The following is a 17,475-nucleotide window of genomic DNA, read 5'->3' on the forward strand; positions in this document are numbered from 1 at the left end:
GGCGCGGATCCGGGCGCGATTGCCGTGTTCACATATGCCCAAACGAACCGAGCTAAGGGGGGAAACGCGCCAGGTTCCGAAACAACGAGCCAGGTGTGAAAGCACTAAATGTGGTGCTGTGCGAACGAATGAATAAATAAATAATGGAATGCTCATTACAGAGCTGTGCCGGGCTTCTCCATAAGCTCTGCACATTTAAAGCTGCTTTATTTCAAAAGTGAAAGCTCTTGCAGACTGTGTGGCTTTGCTGTGGTAGACAATAATCCTGGAAAACAACCCACAATGCAAATGGATGTTCAACAGCAAGCCAATGCTTTTAGCCAAAGATGGAGAGATGTTATTGCTGACGCGCGAGTGAACCGGGAACTGAAATTGATATGACGTGCATGATTCATTCCTACACAGATTTAATGACAAATCTCTGCAGATCCTCTTGTCATTAAATGTTCACTCACTTGTCAACAAGAGTCCTGATGACGGCCAGTGTGTCCAGTACCAAACTGTCCACGTTTTGTTTTTTCCGACGTGGCTCGTGCGGTCCTCGACCTCGCCGGGGTGGTCGAACCGGGTCCCTGGGCCGGCTGCCTCTGGCCTCTGGGGGATCAGACACAGAGTTTTCCACTCGCCTGAGCTGCCTGCGAGGGGCTGATCCCTCCTCCACGTCACTGTCCTCTCTGCACACGCAGCTGTTCCCCATGGCTCTGCCGGACGAGAGGCTGGGCCAAAACTGCACTGACTGCAGCTGTTCTACGGTGAGTCGCAGAACCCGCACGAGGCTCCTGCTGGCACAGAATGCAATCCAGGTGGCTACTATCATATCATTGGAAGGACTTTAGAAGGTGTCTCGGTACGGGTCGGGTAGACGTGTCTGTCATTGTGCTACTGCAGACCATCAGGAGCCAGATGCAGACGAGCAAAGCTAATAGTGCAGTCAACACACATCCTACAGCCTGGGAGGTTTTCACTCCTGAAAAACAATACACATCCAATTATTATCAGTGTGGACAGAAAACATGACAATGCGAAACATGCTAATCGTAAATAAAATGCTCAAAGGAACCACTAATATATTCTTTCATGTAGCTTGTTAAAGTAAAACACTTAAACAGTGATATTAGTCACTGATCTCATATAACAACATATGTAATATATTAATGTTTTTTAAATGTTTATTGCTGATATTATTAGTTACAATAATATCCAGGGCTTGTCTCCTGAACAATGTTTTGCTTTAAGGCATAAAGTTTCTAAGTAGCCAGTATAGTACAGTTACCACAGTCAATATCAAAAAACTAACCGGACTAATTTGATATTAACCTAAATATAAATTCAGTTAAAAAATAATGTACAATAACTACATAAAAACAACAGGCAGTTCGTATTTAAGTAACGTTACATAAGCTATACAAATATCCTTGCTAGGATATGCGATTACAGCAGTTGTCAGTGTTAGCAGTGGCTAACTAACAGCTAGCAAACCAAACAACTTTACAAAAACCCCATTTAAAACACAACAACCCACTCACACATGAATGAACACTGGCCAGTGTACGCTTAACACAATCACTGACATTTACAAAGCCGCTGAAAGCTTATAAACAGCAAACTGTCATTTCAGTACATTAACGTCAATAAACTTGAGTCTCTATGGCTGCGTCTCAAACCATAGTGAGCTGCCTACGTAGGCAGCATTTAAAGGGATAGTTCATCTGTAAATGAAAAGTCTGTCATTGAGATTTAAAACTTTATAACCATTTGTCCCCCATAAAACAAGAAGGAGATGCTAAGTAGATGGTTGGAGACTGACAACGTCAGCCACCATATACTTTCAATTCATGAATGCTCATAATGAAAGTGAACGGTGACTCAGGCTGTCATTTTGTCTGTCTCCTTATCCAATTTCTTGATACTTAAAAACGCCGAACAGGCCTATGCCCACAAATGCTGCTGACGTGAATATAATTCCGGTAATGTTGTCTAAGTAGCTTACTAACGTTAGGTCTTTTAACACAGCCTTTTTTATAATGTCAGAAATTAACGTTAGCAACCATATAACTAGCCACACCTCCAAAGAGATGAACAAAGCGTTAGTTTAAAGCCTTTCTTTAAATTGGCACATACACTAGCAGGTCTTTTATCGTTAAATAATGTGGATATACCAGAAACAAGTATTTACTCACCCGGTAAAGCGGCGATTTTCAGTAAATGAAACAGCACTGATCCGTAGGCCGAACACAAAAGACTACACGGGAAGTGTGTGTGTGTGCTTTACTTCTCAGCGATATGATTCGTTCTCTCACGCACAACAACCACTTCAACAATCAACATTTTGCCGATCCACGCAGAAAGGCTGATCCAGCCGGTGTTTGACAACGAAAGTAAACGGCTGACTGAGAAGTGAAACCATAAAAACTGCGTGGAATCAGTGTGAGATAGCTGGAGATCAATGAGAGCTCTGCGTGGTGTTATGGGAAGTCCGACTCATTTCCGCGAAACGGTTCTTTTGAACAACTCGTTTCAAAGAACCGGTTCAACAAATGATTCCGCTGTTCCTTTACGTCAGAACGTAATTCCGTCATCACGCGACCCGTCTCATCCTATTCATGATCAATCATTCAATTCGTTTTTGTGAACCGGTTCAGTCGGTTCATTAAAAAAAGATGTGATTCAAAGGAATGATTCGTTGTCGCATATTTCTGTCTAGCACATGATGCTGGACCCAACCCCTCCCAGCAACCAGTAAAACAAACCAAATTCTTCTGAAGAGGGGGCTGTGTACACAAATTCCAAATATACAAGTGATAAATACTATATTTGTCAGACTTTTTGCTTTCGTGTGTGTGTGTTGTCTAAGTAGTTTATTTTAGAGATACAAATCAAAACTTGAGGAAATTCAGTTATGTTGCAACTCTAATAACTTATTCATACAAGCGGGTTCACCACAAAGAAATGGTCCAAAAATCTACAAGCACAAATCCCTTTGCTTTTCTTAACTATATTACTTAATTGGAAAGACAAAACAAGATTAAACAACTGGCTTACGTAACTAACAGAACATTGAAATTACATAAAATTAACAGCTAATTTGAACGTGCATATGATTATTTACCCGTAAAGAAACGAATTGCACTTTTGAAGAAAAAAACCTGCCCATGAAAACAACATTTCCCATGAGTCAGTAGTTTGTGCGTAGGAACTACGTCTTTAGCAGCTTGTTGCTGAGGGGATCCTTTTACAGGGACACAAACCCGGATTAGGTAAATATCTGAGCGCATTACCTTCTTGAAATAATTATTTATTCCTCGTCTCTTTTTTTCACTTCGATCATTATTTGTCTGACATATAAAAACAAACCGACTTTAAGATTATATAATGTGTATTAAACCAATCGCTGTATAAATACCGCTGATTTCTGATCCAGTGAGTGCGAATCAAAGCCTTGCACGCTCTATTTGAAATCAATATCAAGGCACTGAAGCTGCCTTGCTGTCTGTTGCAGAGTAGTATCGCAGTGTTTCTTGCATATATTCAAAATAAAATAACCGTACAGAGTCTAGCCTTTCTCACCCTTATTGCATTATACGTCTTTATTTTTGTTTTGATTATTTTTTTTATCACAATACTACTTGATGGTATAGGTTTCTTATCAATCATCCACACTGACAGTGAAAGTGTTGATAAACTATGGTTTGAGCTAGATTTTTTATTAATATATTTTGCCATCTCAGGGTGTTTCTAGCACCATTTATATGGAGTAGATGCTTTATGTTTGCTAAACACTTTGAAATATTTGGTTGCTTTCAATAAGTCTGCAGTTTAAATAGCTATAAGCAAGGAAATAAGTGAGTTTGTATCTGGGATCTATTGCTTTCACCGTTTAAATCCAGCACGAGGGGGCAGTGTTTACCTTTTCTTACCAAATCTGTCAACATTGCTTAGACAAATTATCTGCTGTATCTATTATATATCTCTGGACTTGGAATTTAATTTATATCGTGCTTCACATTTAAAATTAATAGTTAGATGCATGTGTATTTCTCTTTGAAAAGGCATTGTTCACTATTTGATCTTAAAGTTCTTTATGAGTCAGCGTTCATCTAATGTAATTAGTTCTGCTCGAATGCTAGGTGAAATGGTTTTTCAATTATCACAAGTTTTTATTCTCTATCTCTGAACAGAATCTATTGCAGATGACTTCATGAACTACCTAAAGTGTTTATCCTGATTAAATAAACAGCATCTAGGTAAGTTTTAATGGGTTAAATATATTTTTGTATATATGTGGTGATCACCACTTAATAACATTAAAAATATGCATGTGTTGTGTAGGTTCTGCCATGGCAGATGGTGTGGACCTCAGCCGAAAGTTTGTGTCAGAGTCTGAATTAGACGAGATTAGGAAAAAAAGGCAGGAGGAATGGGAGAAGGTCCGCAAGCCAGATGACCCGGAGGGTGAGACTTTCACTTTGTCTGCATCAATCACACAAATTAACAGCAGGCTTAATGACAGACATTAGTTCTCCCCCGATGCATTTGACAAATTTTGGTTGTGTTCATTCTCACTCAATCACAGAGGCCCCCGAGGAGGAGTATGACCCCCGATCTCTGTACGAGAGGCTACAAGAGCAGAAAGACAAGAAACAGGAAGAATATGAGGAGCAGTTCAAATTCAGTAAGCCATCATGCTGCTTTCCTCCCATATTCATGCCTTTATTTTTATCAAAAACAGATGACACACATCACACAGTCTCAGGGGGCTTGCCTCTCCCGTCAATACGTGACCTCATTTTGGGGTTTATCTGTCACCGTTTGCGCAAAAACATGCGTGTGCACACATGCGTTGGTGTGTGTTTGAGCTTGTCGGTGGGTGTCTATGAGTGTGAACAGATGGGAGTGGTGGAGATCAAGAGCAGGTCTGTTCTTGCAGGTGCTGATGGGAGACTGGCATGATCTTAGCATCTCGGCTTCTTCTCTGTATCCCTGGTGACAAACCCACTCTCGGTCTCCCTAGCGACCATTGCTGCTCCTATTGCCGTTGATTCCAAGGGCCACATCTCTTGCTCTGCAAGCATGGTGGTCATATTCAGACATTAGTGGTTGAAGAACCAGTTCTGATTGAGAAAAAAAAAAATATTTTCATGATGCTTGGTTCTTTTAGGGGTTCTTGAGTGTCCTCAAAAAGAACCACTAATGGAGACTTCATAATTCTGTTGTTGTGTTCCTTCACAGAGAACATGGTTAAAGGCCTGGATGAAGATGAGACCAGCTTTCTTGACGAGGTCTCACGGCAGCAGTCTCTAATAGAGAAACACAGACGGGACGAGGAAGCTCAGGAGATAAAAGAATACAGGATATCCTTTTACACCTTAAAGCGCACACAATATTACTGTCATGGCTCTTAAAAATTGACAGGGAGTTTTGCTTTCCGCCTGAGTCTGTCTCCACTTTCACCTTCGTTAAGCTGGTGGTGGAAGCTTCAGCTGTCAAGCGTAGTGATGGCTGGTGAAAAGTAAAGTAGAGTTCTTATACCTTGTTAGTGTACATGTTCTCAAACAAGACAGCCCCAAGAGGAACTGACGATCCAGCGCTGCTCCGACAGAAATTCATGCAGGCTTGGCAAATGGCTTAGAGCAGGGGTGTCAAACAGAGAGCTCTGCAGAGATTTGTTCCAGCCCTGCTCCAGTGTTGCCAACTGCTTTCAATTGAAAGTAGCTAAAACTGGTAGCTAAATATCACTAGATGACATCACAACGGCAAATTCACTGATCTATATAAAGATGAACGTAGATCAGTGGGCAAGATGAGAGCTTAGATAAGGTTTGTCCAAGAAGTTGCTATATTTGTCCCTAAACTTTTGAAAAAAAGTCTCAAAAGGGGTGGGGAAGTCGCTAAATCTAGCTACAAAGTAGCTAAATTGGCAACACTGCCCTGCTCCAACACACATACCATATAGTTTTCAAATAAGCTTGAAGGACTTGATTAGTTGGATCAGGTGTGTTTAATGAGGGTTGAATCTAAACTCTCCAGGGCTCCGGCCCTTCAGGAACTGAGTTTGACACCCCTGGCATAGAGGTTTTAGAAAACAGTCAGTCTGAATGTGTAGAGTTTCAAGCAGTTTACTTTATTTTGCAGCTGGACATTTTTGGACTCTAATGATACCTTGTCAAGGAAAACCTTTCACGTAAATTAGTTCTATACAATATAAATACTGTTCAAATTAATAAGGAATGTATTTATTTTTATGTATTTATAATATAAAAGAAGGCCAGGTTGAACTTGTAATTCTTTAACTTGACAAGGCGTATTAAAAAAGCTGAAAAAGTAGCGAAATGTGGCGTTAAGGCCCGTTCACACCAGGAACGGTGGGTAACTATAATAAACTCCATACCAACACACGATAAAGTTTATTAGTAGTGTCGTCCGCAGCTTTAAATTCTCGAGCTCTTTACATCCGGGTGGATTCTGATTGGCTATCAATGTTTTTATCGTTCAATGGCTGGAAAAAAAGTTCTAAAAATCGTTCTTCTTACCACGGAGAACTCACCAGTGTTGCCAACTTAGCAATTGTGTTGCTAAATTTAGCAACTTTTCAGACTACCCTAGCAACTTTTTCTTCCAAAAGCACCTAGCAACAAATTTAGCTATTTTTAAAAATTTATTTGGCAGCTTTTAGCAACTTTTGATAAGCTCACCTTCAGAACGCGTTGTTTCTCGTTTCCCACGTTCAGCAGTGGAATGCGGCAGCGAATCTCCAGCGCAACGGGGGAAAAAAATAAAAAAAAACTTTCTTTACCTGAGTTGTGATTGTGAGTTTGCAGTCTGTGTTGAATGTGATGCGATGTAGCCCAAAATGACGAGTTGTCCTCTCGGGGTGCACGCAAACATACAGCACTACATAAAACGATTCCCGAACAAACGACTCTTTTGAGCTCTTTCTCTGAATGAATAGTTCAAAAAGATTGATTGAATTAGTCTTATGAATCCTTCGATGAATTGAATCATGTTTTGTATTAGTATCATTGTGTGTCTTGTGTATACACACACACACACAAACACACACAAAGCTGTGCTTTGATCTATATCATAAAATAGATTTTTCATCATGGAACCGCTGACATAATCAGCAGTGGCCTTTGTCTTCTGCCAATCAGTTATGACTGTAGCTCATAGACTATGCTGTAGATAGAAGGTTGGAGGATGCGTTGTCGTGGCAACTGCTGAAGAATCATGTGACACTGAAGACTGGAATAATGACTGCTGCAAATTCAGCTTTGCCATCAAAAGAATAAATTATTAAAATAAAGTCATTTTAAATTGTAACAATATTTCACAATATTACAGTTGTTACTGTATTTTGAATTGAGCATAAGAGACTGCTTTCATAAACGCTAAAACAAGTCTTACTGACCCCACACTTTTGAATAGCAGTGTACAATGGTTTCCCCATAGAAATTCATTGCAAGTTCACTCGGACACTTTTTTTTGTTTTTACAACTGACAAGTAAAATTCTATTTTAACATGGCATATTCCTATACCTAACAAGATGAAATGTAAAAGTAGTGTAATATTTACCATTAGAAATCAGGAGAAATTGCATCACCTTTCCATATTAACCTGCCGTGTTAGATGTGAAATGCATCAGAGACTGCGTGCGCTCTATGTGCATGTATTGTTTTGTTTTCAGATCAGGAGGCGGTCGAGCCCAAATCCCCAGGCGCGGGCGTGACTCGCTCAGGCATCCTCCACCTGCCCTCCGCCGCTGTATGCGTGGGCATCCTGCCAGGGCTCGGCGCTTACTCGGGCAGCAGCGACTCGGAGTCCAGCAGCGACAGCGAAGGTAGCGTGGACGAGATTGGCTCTCCCATATAGCGCCACAGGCTCTTCAGATAGACACACTGACAGATCACACTCACTCACTATCACTCTCTCCCTCACCTGTGCTGCCCAAGGCTTGGGTGCCGCCCCCTCGCCTTCTCAGCGGTGCACTACCTAAAACGATTTAACACTAGGTATCCGTTATTTCAGTGTTTCACTTTTGGATAAATCTGTTTGGTTACTTGCTTGATGTTTATTAAAGGCTGTAATGTTAACTTCTATTGTGGTTGTTGATGTCTTGTGCTCTCAAAACATGACACTTCCCCCATCCTCCTCATATTACGTTCCATACAGTATAAACCCCTGGCAGCTTAACCTGGTGACGCACCTTCCCATCTACCCACCCTTGCGGTTTCTGCAGAGCTCTAGTGGCCAAGGGGACACTGACTGACTGACAGCTGTGGATCAAGAAGACATGAATCATTTAGTCCAAATCTCAGACACCATCATCACAGGACAAAGCAGATATTATGGGCTTCTTTCAAGTTTAAATGCCTCGAGTTCTTCATTTGTTTGTTTGACGTTTATTTTTTAAGACAAAATGCTGCAGTGCTGCTGAATGCTCATGTCGTATAAGGATAGTCATGTTCACTGGAAAATAACCAGTGATGACAGAATGGAAAATAAAGGTGTTTCTCATGAATTTGTGCTTCTTCTTTCTTTTATCATTTCCTATCAATGTAAAACAGCATTTGCAACCCATTATAGTTCTGTAATGCAAGTTTCTGAGTGAAACTGAATATTCAGTCAGGAAAAAAATAAATTTCAGTGCTTTTTTTTCAGAATATTCAGTGAGGGGAAAAAAATATGAAAAACGTCCATATGAGAATGGAGCCAGACTTGAATAATTTTGTAGTTAATTGTGTAAAATTACTCCCCTCTTGAAACACTGGCAGGCTTTTTGAGGCTGAAGGTTAATTTTGACCCTCAAAAGCATCTTTGTGGGTTTCAGTCATAATTCTTTTTAAATTTAGCATAGTTTTATTTGTGAATGTACATTTTTTTAATAATTATGTTAATCAGCATTAATAGTGTTTAATTTGTTTATTGTGTTGACTAACATTAAAATGGCTGCAGTAACCTAAAACAATGCCTAAATTGCTATTTGGCTACTGGTTAGTAGGAAAACCAAAAATGAAATTTCTATAATTGTTTATTCATTCTCATGGCATTCTAAAACCACAAGACTTTCAATAATCTTCAAAACAGAAATGATTATATTTTGCAACTATGCAACATTTTCATGCAGTTTATCGAAATTGAAAATATAGTCCATATGAATCAAGCTGTTTTATTCCAAAACTGGATTTTATTCAAAAAGCACCACCTTGACCATGGTACCACACAATTATCACTAAATACAAATCACTACATGAAGTACTCTTTAGCTTTCACTTCTTTTAAAACACAGAAAATAGTAGTATAAAGTTACATTCAGCCGAATACTGGTACATATTTTGTGACAGTTACATATTTTGTGACAGACACACAAATGGCTGTTGCCTTTAGATTGATAAGTCATCATATATACTGTCTATATATAAACCAATAAATAAAAACATTTACTAAAAACACTTCTGTACAGAAAAACACATGCACTTTGTCCATTGAATTGGTCAAGGGTGGTCTGTAAACAGTTAGCAGGTTTTGGCAACATGCAGTGTGAACTCCAGGCCTCCAGCGCTTATTCCGGCATTGTGTTGCTAGGCGACAGGTTCCTCTGTTTGAAATACTGTGTGACCTGTTGCGGCAGCTCTGCCAATACGGATTTGGCTAAAGTTTCCTTCGGAGCCTGCGAGAGCAACAAACACATGCAACGACATCATCGCGGATGCATATTTGAGTACACGTTGGCAGTGGCCACTTGTTAGATTGTTAAATCCACTTCCATGTAATGAAAATGAAGAAATGGCAGACAGTTTCGCTTGTGTGGCGGTAAAATTTGGCACCGGTTCCTTCCATATTCTCTCTAAGCTAAATGAATTTTAATTTCCTCTGAATGGAGCCCAAATGAGGGAGTGCTGCCCGTTCCCTCCTGCTGTTGAGGAAATCACATGGCCCACAGACCGCCCACTCACACTCTTACTGAAGATTCTGTTTACATACGTGATCCAGGATTGGATTCACTTCAGAACAACAAGAAACTATCCAGAGGTCTGTGGCAACAGAAATATTGATTATATTCGTAAGCTGAAGCCTCTGGGTCAATTCATCTGCATAATATTGAAAATTTAATGCTGCTCGGGAAAGACTTTTTGACCTGGCACTGAAATTACCATTTTAAAAGCATTACATCATGCACCCTATGACAACACCCTTATATAACTGAAGCAGTGTAGAATCAAGAGAGGAAATCAGGATGAGAAACACTCACGTTGCGAAAGTCCCTGAATGGGACAAATTGCACGATGTCTCGAACCGCCTCCTCTCCCGTGTAGGATCTGAGCGCGCTGCTGTCTCCGTCCAGAAACTCCATGGCGGTGAAGTCGGCGTTGCCCACCCCGATGATAATGATGGACATGGGCAGTTTGGCGGCTTGAACTATAGCATGACGTGTCTCATCCATGTCGCTGATCACACCGTCAGTAATGATGAGTAGCGTGAAGTATTGCTGCAAAAGAGGAAAAGGAAACTATAAAAGGAATCTATGGAATGTTACATGCTCACATATCGCTTCATGACAGTGCTAAACTGTTCAAACATGACATACACTAAATTTGGTGCACTTCCTGAAAACATCTTGTTAAATCAAACAAATTAACAAAGCAGAGGCTAAGAAAAATCCAATTAGAAAATTGAGAAAACGGAGTTTGCTCATGTAAAACCCACCAACGCAATGCTAGGGTGCTCTGGGTGGTTGCTAGAGCATTGCTAAGGTTGTAAGGGTGCTGTTATACAATTGAGGTAGTTGCTAGGGCATCGCTAAGGTATTCTTGGTGGTTGCTAGGGCATTGCTATGCAGTTGCTAGGATGTGTCTAGGGTTTACTTACTTTGTTGCTATGCAGTTACTAAAGCATTTGGGGTAGTTGCTTTTCTATTGCTAGGGTGTTCCAGATGGTTGCTAGGGCATTGCTAAAGTGTTCTGGCGGTAGCTAGGACATAGCTAAGATTTTATACGATGTTGCTAAGGTGTTGCTATGCAGTTGCAAAGATGTCTTGAGGGTTTACTTACCCAAGTCCCAAGCTGTTAGAACATACAGTTGCTAGGGCGTTTTTTGGGTCTCAAATCAGAAAAGCTATTTCTTAGATTTTCTAAGCCATAGATCACAATGCTAAGGTGCTCTGTGCTCTAAGGTGGTTGCTGGGGCACTGCTAAAGTATTTGGTTGTTAGCGGGTTGCTAAGGTGTTCTGGGAGGTTTCTAGGGTGTTGTTACATGGTTGCTAAAGTGTCTGGGGGGGTTACTTACCCAAGTCCCAAGTAATAATAGCCATTTCTATTATTTTCTAGGCATTAGAAATGGAGTCTACAATGCTAGGGTGTTGTGGGTGGTTGCTAGGGCATTGCTGAGGTGTTTGGGCTTGTTTCTAGGTTGTTGCAATGCTGTTGCTAAGACATTTGTGATAGTTGCTATGCTTTGTAGGGTGTTTTGGGAGGTTGCTAGGGCGTTAACTAAGGTGTTTGTGGTAGATGCTAGTGTGCTGCTATGTGGTTGCTAAGGCATTTGGGGTAGTTGCTAGGGTGTTCTAAGTAGTTGCTATGTGGTTGCTGTAGTGTTTGGGGGTTTACTTACCCAAGCCCTAAGTTCAAGGCCCTAAATATGGAGTTTGTGCTTAATAGAAACGTTTGAAGGTTTTTTCCCCCCTTTTTATCATCCACCTGGTGAAAATCGTACATATAATCACTTAGAAAAACAGAAGCTCCACGATTTGACATTTTGAAAAACCTCTAACCCTTAATTATGAACAACAGTATTTAGCAAGCGCTGCTAATGACAGATATTTCATCTAGCCCAAAATCCGACAGTTTACTCAAGATACAAAGACATAGTGAAGGAAAATAAGACATGTTGATGTGCTGAATTTCTTGTTAAAGCAGCCACACCGCCCTCCCCCGACATACAACAGGCAGACAGACGGGGAGCTGGAGTAAATGTGTGGAGGGATTTACGCTGTCACTTTCCCTTCCTCCTTCTCTCCGTGGCAGCTCCTCTCTGACAGTAACACTTAGCATGGCCTGTCTCTCCAGCCCTAATTCATAGACACCACACTTCAATACTTCCTCCAGGAGTCCAGCCCTACTGCACACATGGAAAGAAGTAAGTTGGATCTGCCACAGCAGAAATTAGACATAAGAACTGGGGCTTTAGAGGTTGGTACGAAAGCTAATTGGCCTTAAATTTAGCCGGTGATGTGACCTAAATAGGCAAACGGCACAAGAAACTGTTCTTAATTTTTTCCACTGTGGTGAGAGGAGATAGAAATCAAGTATTTACCACAGTATACTAGACTTGGACTAAATACCGTGAATAATTATATATTACAAATTATTTAGAATTTTGAATGCATTTTAAGAATACTTTTCCCATCAACTGGTCAAAATGCACAACACGCTGTATGCTGCGTGAAAGAAGCGTGCACACTCTGATGTAAACAAGCGCTGATGTAAACAAGCCCGGACCTGAAGCACATGGCGGAACATGTGAGAGACGCTCTGGATGAAAGCGCACTTTCACTCTCTGACAGCAGATGGCGCTAAACTGTAGAAATAATAATAATTCATTTAAATGCAGCCGTTACCCCGGAAACCCTGTAAACAAAGCAGCTGCACTACTTCCTGTTTCTGAATCATGTTTAAAGGATTTAAATAGCCATTCAGATTTGTGAATTTGCTATGATGTTCATCACAGAGCCAAATACTTAAATACTTAGACTTAATAAGGCTATTTATTTTCAATCTTTTTTTACATTTTAATCTGGACTACAACATGCCCTAGATATTGTTTGAAAGTGTTTTGATTCTTTATTGTTCGGTCACACTTTACATTAGGGCTTCATTAGTTAACATTAGTTAATTCATTAGTTAACAAACTGCCAAAGAAAAATTCTTCTGAGCATTCATTAATCTTAGGTAATTACAATATTTAATAACACGTTAAAATCGAAAGTTGCAACTATGTTATTTAATGAGCTAACATGAACTAAGACTTGTATTTTTTAAACAAAGATTAATAACTTCTGTAGCAAATGTAGCTATTGCTCATTGTGAATGTTAATGCATTAACTAAGTTTAACTAATGTGGTCTTATTGTAAAGTGATACCTACTGGTCTTTATAGTTCGTTTGCACTTTAATCTGTGTAAAACTTTTAACTTTATACATTTTTCTGTATTGCTTTATTGCATTTAAATGTTCAGTTATTTTTGTTATAAGAAAAATGTTATTAAACCTGTTATACTGTATTATGACAGCACTTTTTTTAAAACTAAATTTCAATATTGTGATAATACCGTATACCGTGATAAAAGCATTAGCAATTAATCGCAACATGAAAATTTGGCATATCCCTACAGTATACACTCTTGTGGACAACTAGTCTTTGAATCAAGTGCCTCCAAACAGCGTTGCATAATGAAACACTATTCTAAAGTGTTCTCTCGCTTGCTCTAAAAAAATATTTCATCACTTATGCAGTCTATAGCTTATTAGTGATGCATACTTAGGCAAGCACTTTAGTACTTTTCTAAGGGGTCAGAATAAAAATTTTCACACAGGTGGATGATGAAACAGGCAAAAAAATCCCACAGACTTTTATTAAAGGAAGGACTTGATTCAAATCTAGGCATTATAATATTATAGTCTTGTAGGGTGGGCTCTTTTAACGTTTCACTTAGAAACAAATCGGAACACCATAGCAACCACTTTTTTTTTTAGTACAATTGGATGTACAATTTTCACCTGGTGGGCAATAAAAATGGCAAAAAAAATCTTACACTTACACCACTGTCCAAAGTTTTGGGGTTGGTATGATTTTTTTTTATGTTTTTGAAAGAAGTCTCTTATGCTTACCAAGGCTGCATTCATTTAATAAAAATACAGTAATATCAGTTTTGAAATGTTTTTACAATTTATAATAAATGTTTTCTATTTTAATAATTATAAAAAGGAATTGAATTTGAATTGAGCCGAATTTTCAGCAGCCATTACTCCAGTCTTCAGTGTCACATGATCCTTCAAAAAACATTATAACATAATATTTTTTAAATATTAAAACATAATATCCTGATTTGGTGCTCAAACATTTCTTATCAATTTTAAAAACATTTGTGCTGCTTAATATTTTCGTACAAACTGATCACAGTACAAACTTAATTCTTTGAATAGAAAGTTCAAAAGAACAGCATTTATCTGAAATAGATTTTTCACTGTCACTTTTTATCAATTTAATGGGTCCTTGAATAAAAGTATTAATTTCTTTCCAAAAAAAAAAAAATCATACTGAACTAATCTTTTGAATGGTAGTGTATAATAAGGGGGTACCCAAGTCATATCTAGAGATCAGAATATCAGAAATTCTTTTGACTTAGGCCAGTAAACATCCAGAACACCCTAGCAACTGCATATCAATGCCCTAGCAACCACCCAGAACATCTTAGCAACCATATAGCAATATAGCAATGACCCAGAGCACACTAGCATCCATGGTGGCGATTTCTGAAAATTGTTATCAAGAAGGCAACATTAACAGTGGGCATTTATCTGGAACAGAAATAGGAATCCAAGGCCGTGCCCTCTTCCCTTAGGTGTATTATGACCAAATGAACAGTACAGTCATGCATAACGGAACAAGGAACGAGGCTGTGCCCCCTGCCCTAACCGCCATACTGTATTGCTGAGACACTGTGGGCAACACTTCCTGTAGCCACAGTGTTAACCTTCCTAAATATACACACTCAGCACATAACGAAGTCACACAAGCTGTCTTATCACTTACCATCCAAGTAACCAACATAAAACAAACCGAAAACCCACAAGATACAACCCTTAATTCGTCTGGATTCCCTAACCTTTACACAGACACTGTTTGGACAGGCTTAAATGCAGTTAGTATCTGCTAGCTGCTGGGTTTCTTACGGTATCTGCCCAGGGTCACTAACAGTGGACTGTGTATGACAGCGACCTCTTGTTCCCTGCAGTGGCCTCTGATGTCTGGGCTTTTGATGCGCTAACAGACAGGCTCATTAGCGTCTCATTATCCAGAGCAGATATACATACGTCGCTAAACTGAATATTTACAGATACATAAAACTGATTGATTACCTTGTCAAGTGTTCTAGTACTAAATTTACACACCCATAATGCAGCTCTTATGAAACGACATTTCTTCATCTGAAAACCTTTCTTCTTCAGCTTCAAATGGTCTGTATAAATAAGTATAAAATATCCCCCGTGACCTCTCGGCCATTCAGTTGTAGTGGAAACAAATAATGACCATGGCACACTTGAGTTCACAAAACCCCTTCTTGCTTTAAGAGAAACTACAAGCTCTATTAAGGCTCTATTCTTCTCTATCTCTCTTCACTACCCATTTTTATCTTTTAGAGGTGACAGGGTGCAATTAAGGATAGAAAGCGCTCTAGGCTCTCCTGAAGGAGGTTAAATAATAACTAACTATTAAGTTTTCCTTCCAGGCAGGCGTGTTTTGTTATGAAGTGTGAGTGCAGCACTGCGCTCGGCTCATAATCCGCCACCAGAGGAACTGCCTGCACTCATCCAGGTTATAGTTTTGATTGACATGATGTTTTTAATGAGTACCAGGACAGATTGAGCTATGTAAATTATGTATTAATTGCCTTTCATTGTTTTACTTTCAGTTATTTTAACCATTTAAGTAGCAGAGTTGTGTAAGATGCACAGTCAAATGTAATTCATTATAAAACACATTTTGGGTGAATTCCAAAAAAACATGTCCAGGTCTTAATTCACCCCAAGCTCAAATGAGAAAAATAATATCAGCGCCTGAAGTTGAAAAAAAATGAACTGTAAGCAGAAAAGCGCCCATCGTCATTCACTTTTTTTTTTCCATTGTCCAATCGAATGAATGGAGAGGCAGGCCTTCTGTTGTGGTGAAGGAAGTTTACAGTTGCTTGGAACGTCCGGAGACAGCAATGATGGAGGAGAAACTTGTGGTGGCTGTCGCGGGTTACCTTGAGCTGTATTCTTTTTTAAGTTTCTGCTAATATGACAGTTTACTTAACAGCAAACCAAAGATTTTAGAGCGCTACTGCTATAATCCTTGATTAGACTGACAGGACAGCTGATTCGGTGGTTGCCTAGCAACATAAAAACTGCACTGCTCTTTTCTAAATTAAAAAAAGTAAACCAAAAAAAGGCAGTGTGGTGCGCCCATAGACTGTATAAAAACATTGACGTCATGTGTAGGTTTCTGAAGAGCATCTTTGAAACCCAAAGTGGGCGAAGCCGGCCGTCGCCATCTTGGCAGCGCGTCACTCCTGGATAATCGAAAATGGACAAAGACATGTCCTCTTTTTGGACCTTAAAAAATGCGTCCGGCTGGGATTTCTAAATCGCCCAAAATGTCCGGGATTCGGCTTTTGCTTTCTACAGTCGCCATTCATAGTGTACGTTTTTGTATTAGAGCCCTGCGAGGACTGTGTCCAGTACCGCCCACTCCCGCAAACAGTCTAATATTGCATATAATTTTCATGCATCAGGGGGACGCTATCCATATGCGGAGAATGTAATCTCTTTTGAATGAGCCCTCGCTGTTCACTTTCACTTTCAATTTCACGATCACGCCCTCTGTGTAAAGAAAGATCAGATATTTGTCAATGAGCTCAGGATCTGTTGAGCAGCAAATCCTCCAGCATGGTCTGTCAGCCATCTCTCCTCTCAACCTGTGATCAGTCAAATCTGACTCCTGCAGCTCGTGTTGAATGCAGGGTTGTCAAGTTCGCTTTTTTTTTCTCGATGGAATTGGGCTACTTTTAAACTGTTGCCATGGCTTGATTTTTCCCCGTGGGGTAAAGGTTTGAAATGTTGCATAAATTACATTTGACTGAAATGCTTGTATTTAAACATTTTGCATTCTACCTATGATAAAGGTGATACCTATGATAAAACTGTGCTAGATGTTAAGTTCTGTGAAGGATGGCCACTGGTAGGAAGCTTTTTAGCTGTGTTTATGATAACAGTGTTATATGCATAACAGTGACTGTAAAATATGTATATTACACTCTAAAAAATGCTGAGTTGTTTCAACCCAACTTTGGGTCAAATATGGACTAACCCAACTTTTGGGTTAAAAATTTAATGTAAAAATTTAACCCAACAGTTGGGTTAGTCCATATTTGACCCAAAGTTGGGTTGAAACAACCCAGCATTTTTTAGAGTGTAGGTATGGAAATGACATGTTTTGAGTTTTGATATTTGTGACCCTGGACCACAAAACCAGTCATAAGGGTCAACTTTTAGAAATTGAGATTTATATATCATCTGAAAGCTGAATAAATAAGCTTTCCATTGATGTGTGGTTTGTTAGGATAGGACAATATTTGGCCGAGATGCAACTATTTGAAAATCTGGAATCTGAAGATGCAAAAAAATTCAGAAAATTGCCTTTAAAGCTGTCCAAATGAA

At 39.5% G+C, this 17,475-nt stretch overlaps 3 protein-coding genes across 8 annotated transcripts in view; 1 reads left to right on the forward strand and 2 right to left on the reverse strand.

Moving 5' to 3' along the window:
- The window catches only part of LOC107740308 (RING finger and SPRY domain-containing protein 1-like), a 20,498-nt gene extending 13,602 nt beyond the window's left edge, over nucleotides 1-6,896 (reverse strand). Inside the window, exons 1-2 of one of the 6 annotated variants that reach the window (XM_016552698.1) lie at nucleotides 6,794-6,896; nucleotides 456-967 (exon numbers count right to left, since the gene is read on the reverse strand). In XM_016552698.1, the coding sequence (XP_016408184.1) occupies nucleotides 456-817 (362 nt within the window). In that variant the 5' untranslated portion in view covers nucleotides 818-967; nucleotides 6,794-6,896. Of the gene's footprint in view, nucleotides 1-455; nucleotides 968-1,522; nucleotides 1,642-2,180; nucleotides 2,495-5,529; nucleotides 5,677-6,793 lie in introns of those variants that run through there. The other 5 variants (XM_016552697.1, XM_016552693.1, XM_016552696.1 and 2 more) reach the window with 5 other exon arrangements.
- On the forward strand, nucleotides 4,317-8,091 carry LOC107740335 (protein FAM192A-like). Its single transcript, XM_016552753.1, has 5 exons — nucleotides 4,317-4,452; nucleotides 4,574-4,672; nucleotides 5,230-5,388; nucleotides 7,686-7,838; nucleotides 7,951-8,091. Exons 1-5 carry the CDS (start codon nucleotides 4,317-4,319, stop codon nucleotides 7,992-7,994), a joined length of 591 nt encoding a protein of 196 aa, XP_016408239.1. The 3' UTR covers nucleotides 7,995-8,091.
- A 1,093-nt stretch (nucleotides 8,092-9,184) lies between these two features.
- The window catches only part of LOC107740309 (copine-2-like), a 34,699-nt gene continuing 26,408 nt past the window's right edge, over nucleotides 9,185-17,475 (reverse strand). The window contains exons 30-31 of the mRNA XM_016552699.1: nucleotides 10,251-10,487; nucleotides 9,185-9,668 (exon numbers count right to left, since the gene is read on the reverse strand). Coding sequence (XP_016408185.1) covers nucleotides 9,561-9,668; nucleotides 10,251-10,487 — 345 coding nt within the window. The 3' untranslated portion in view covers nucleotides 9,185-9,560. The remainder of the gene's footprint in view (nucleotides 9,669-10,250; nucleotides 10,488-17,475) is intronic.

Source organism: Sinocyclocheilus rhinocerous, unplaced genomic scaffold (genome assembly GCF_001515625.1).
Source record: "Sinocyclocheilus rhinocerous isolate Xijiao unplaced genomic scaffold, SAMN03320098_v1.1 scaffold1426, whole genome shotgun sequence".
Lineage (NCBI taxonomy): Eukaryota > Metazoa > Chordata > Actinopteri > Cypriniformes > Cyprinidae > Sinocyclocheilus > Sinocyclocheilus rhinocerous.

What these genes read in the sequence shown, in the direction of transcription:
- LOC107740335 (XM_016552753.1), top strand. Translation starts at nt 4,317, where the DNA reads ATGTGTTGTGTAGGTTCTGCCATGGCAGATGGTGTGGACCTCAGCCGA. An exon ending in AAAGCGCACACAATATTACT is followed by an intron (nt 5,389 to 7,685) that starts GTCATGGCTCTT and finishes TTTTGTTTTCAG; the next exon opens with ATCAGGAGGCGGTCGAGCCC. An exon ending in GTCCAGCAGCGACAGCGAAG is followed by an intron (nt 7,839 to 7,950) that starts GTAGCGTGGACG and finishes GTGCTGCCCAAG; the next exon opens with GCTTGGGTGCCGCCCCCTCG.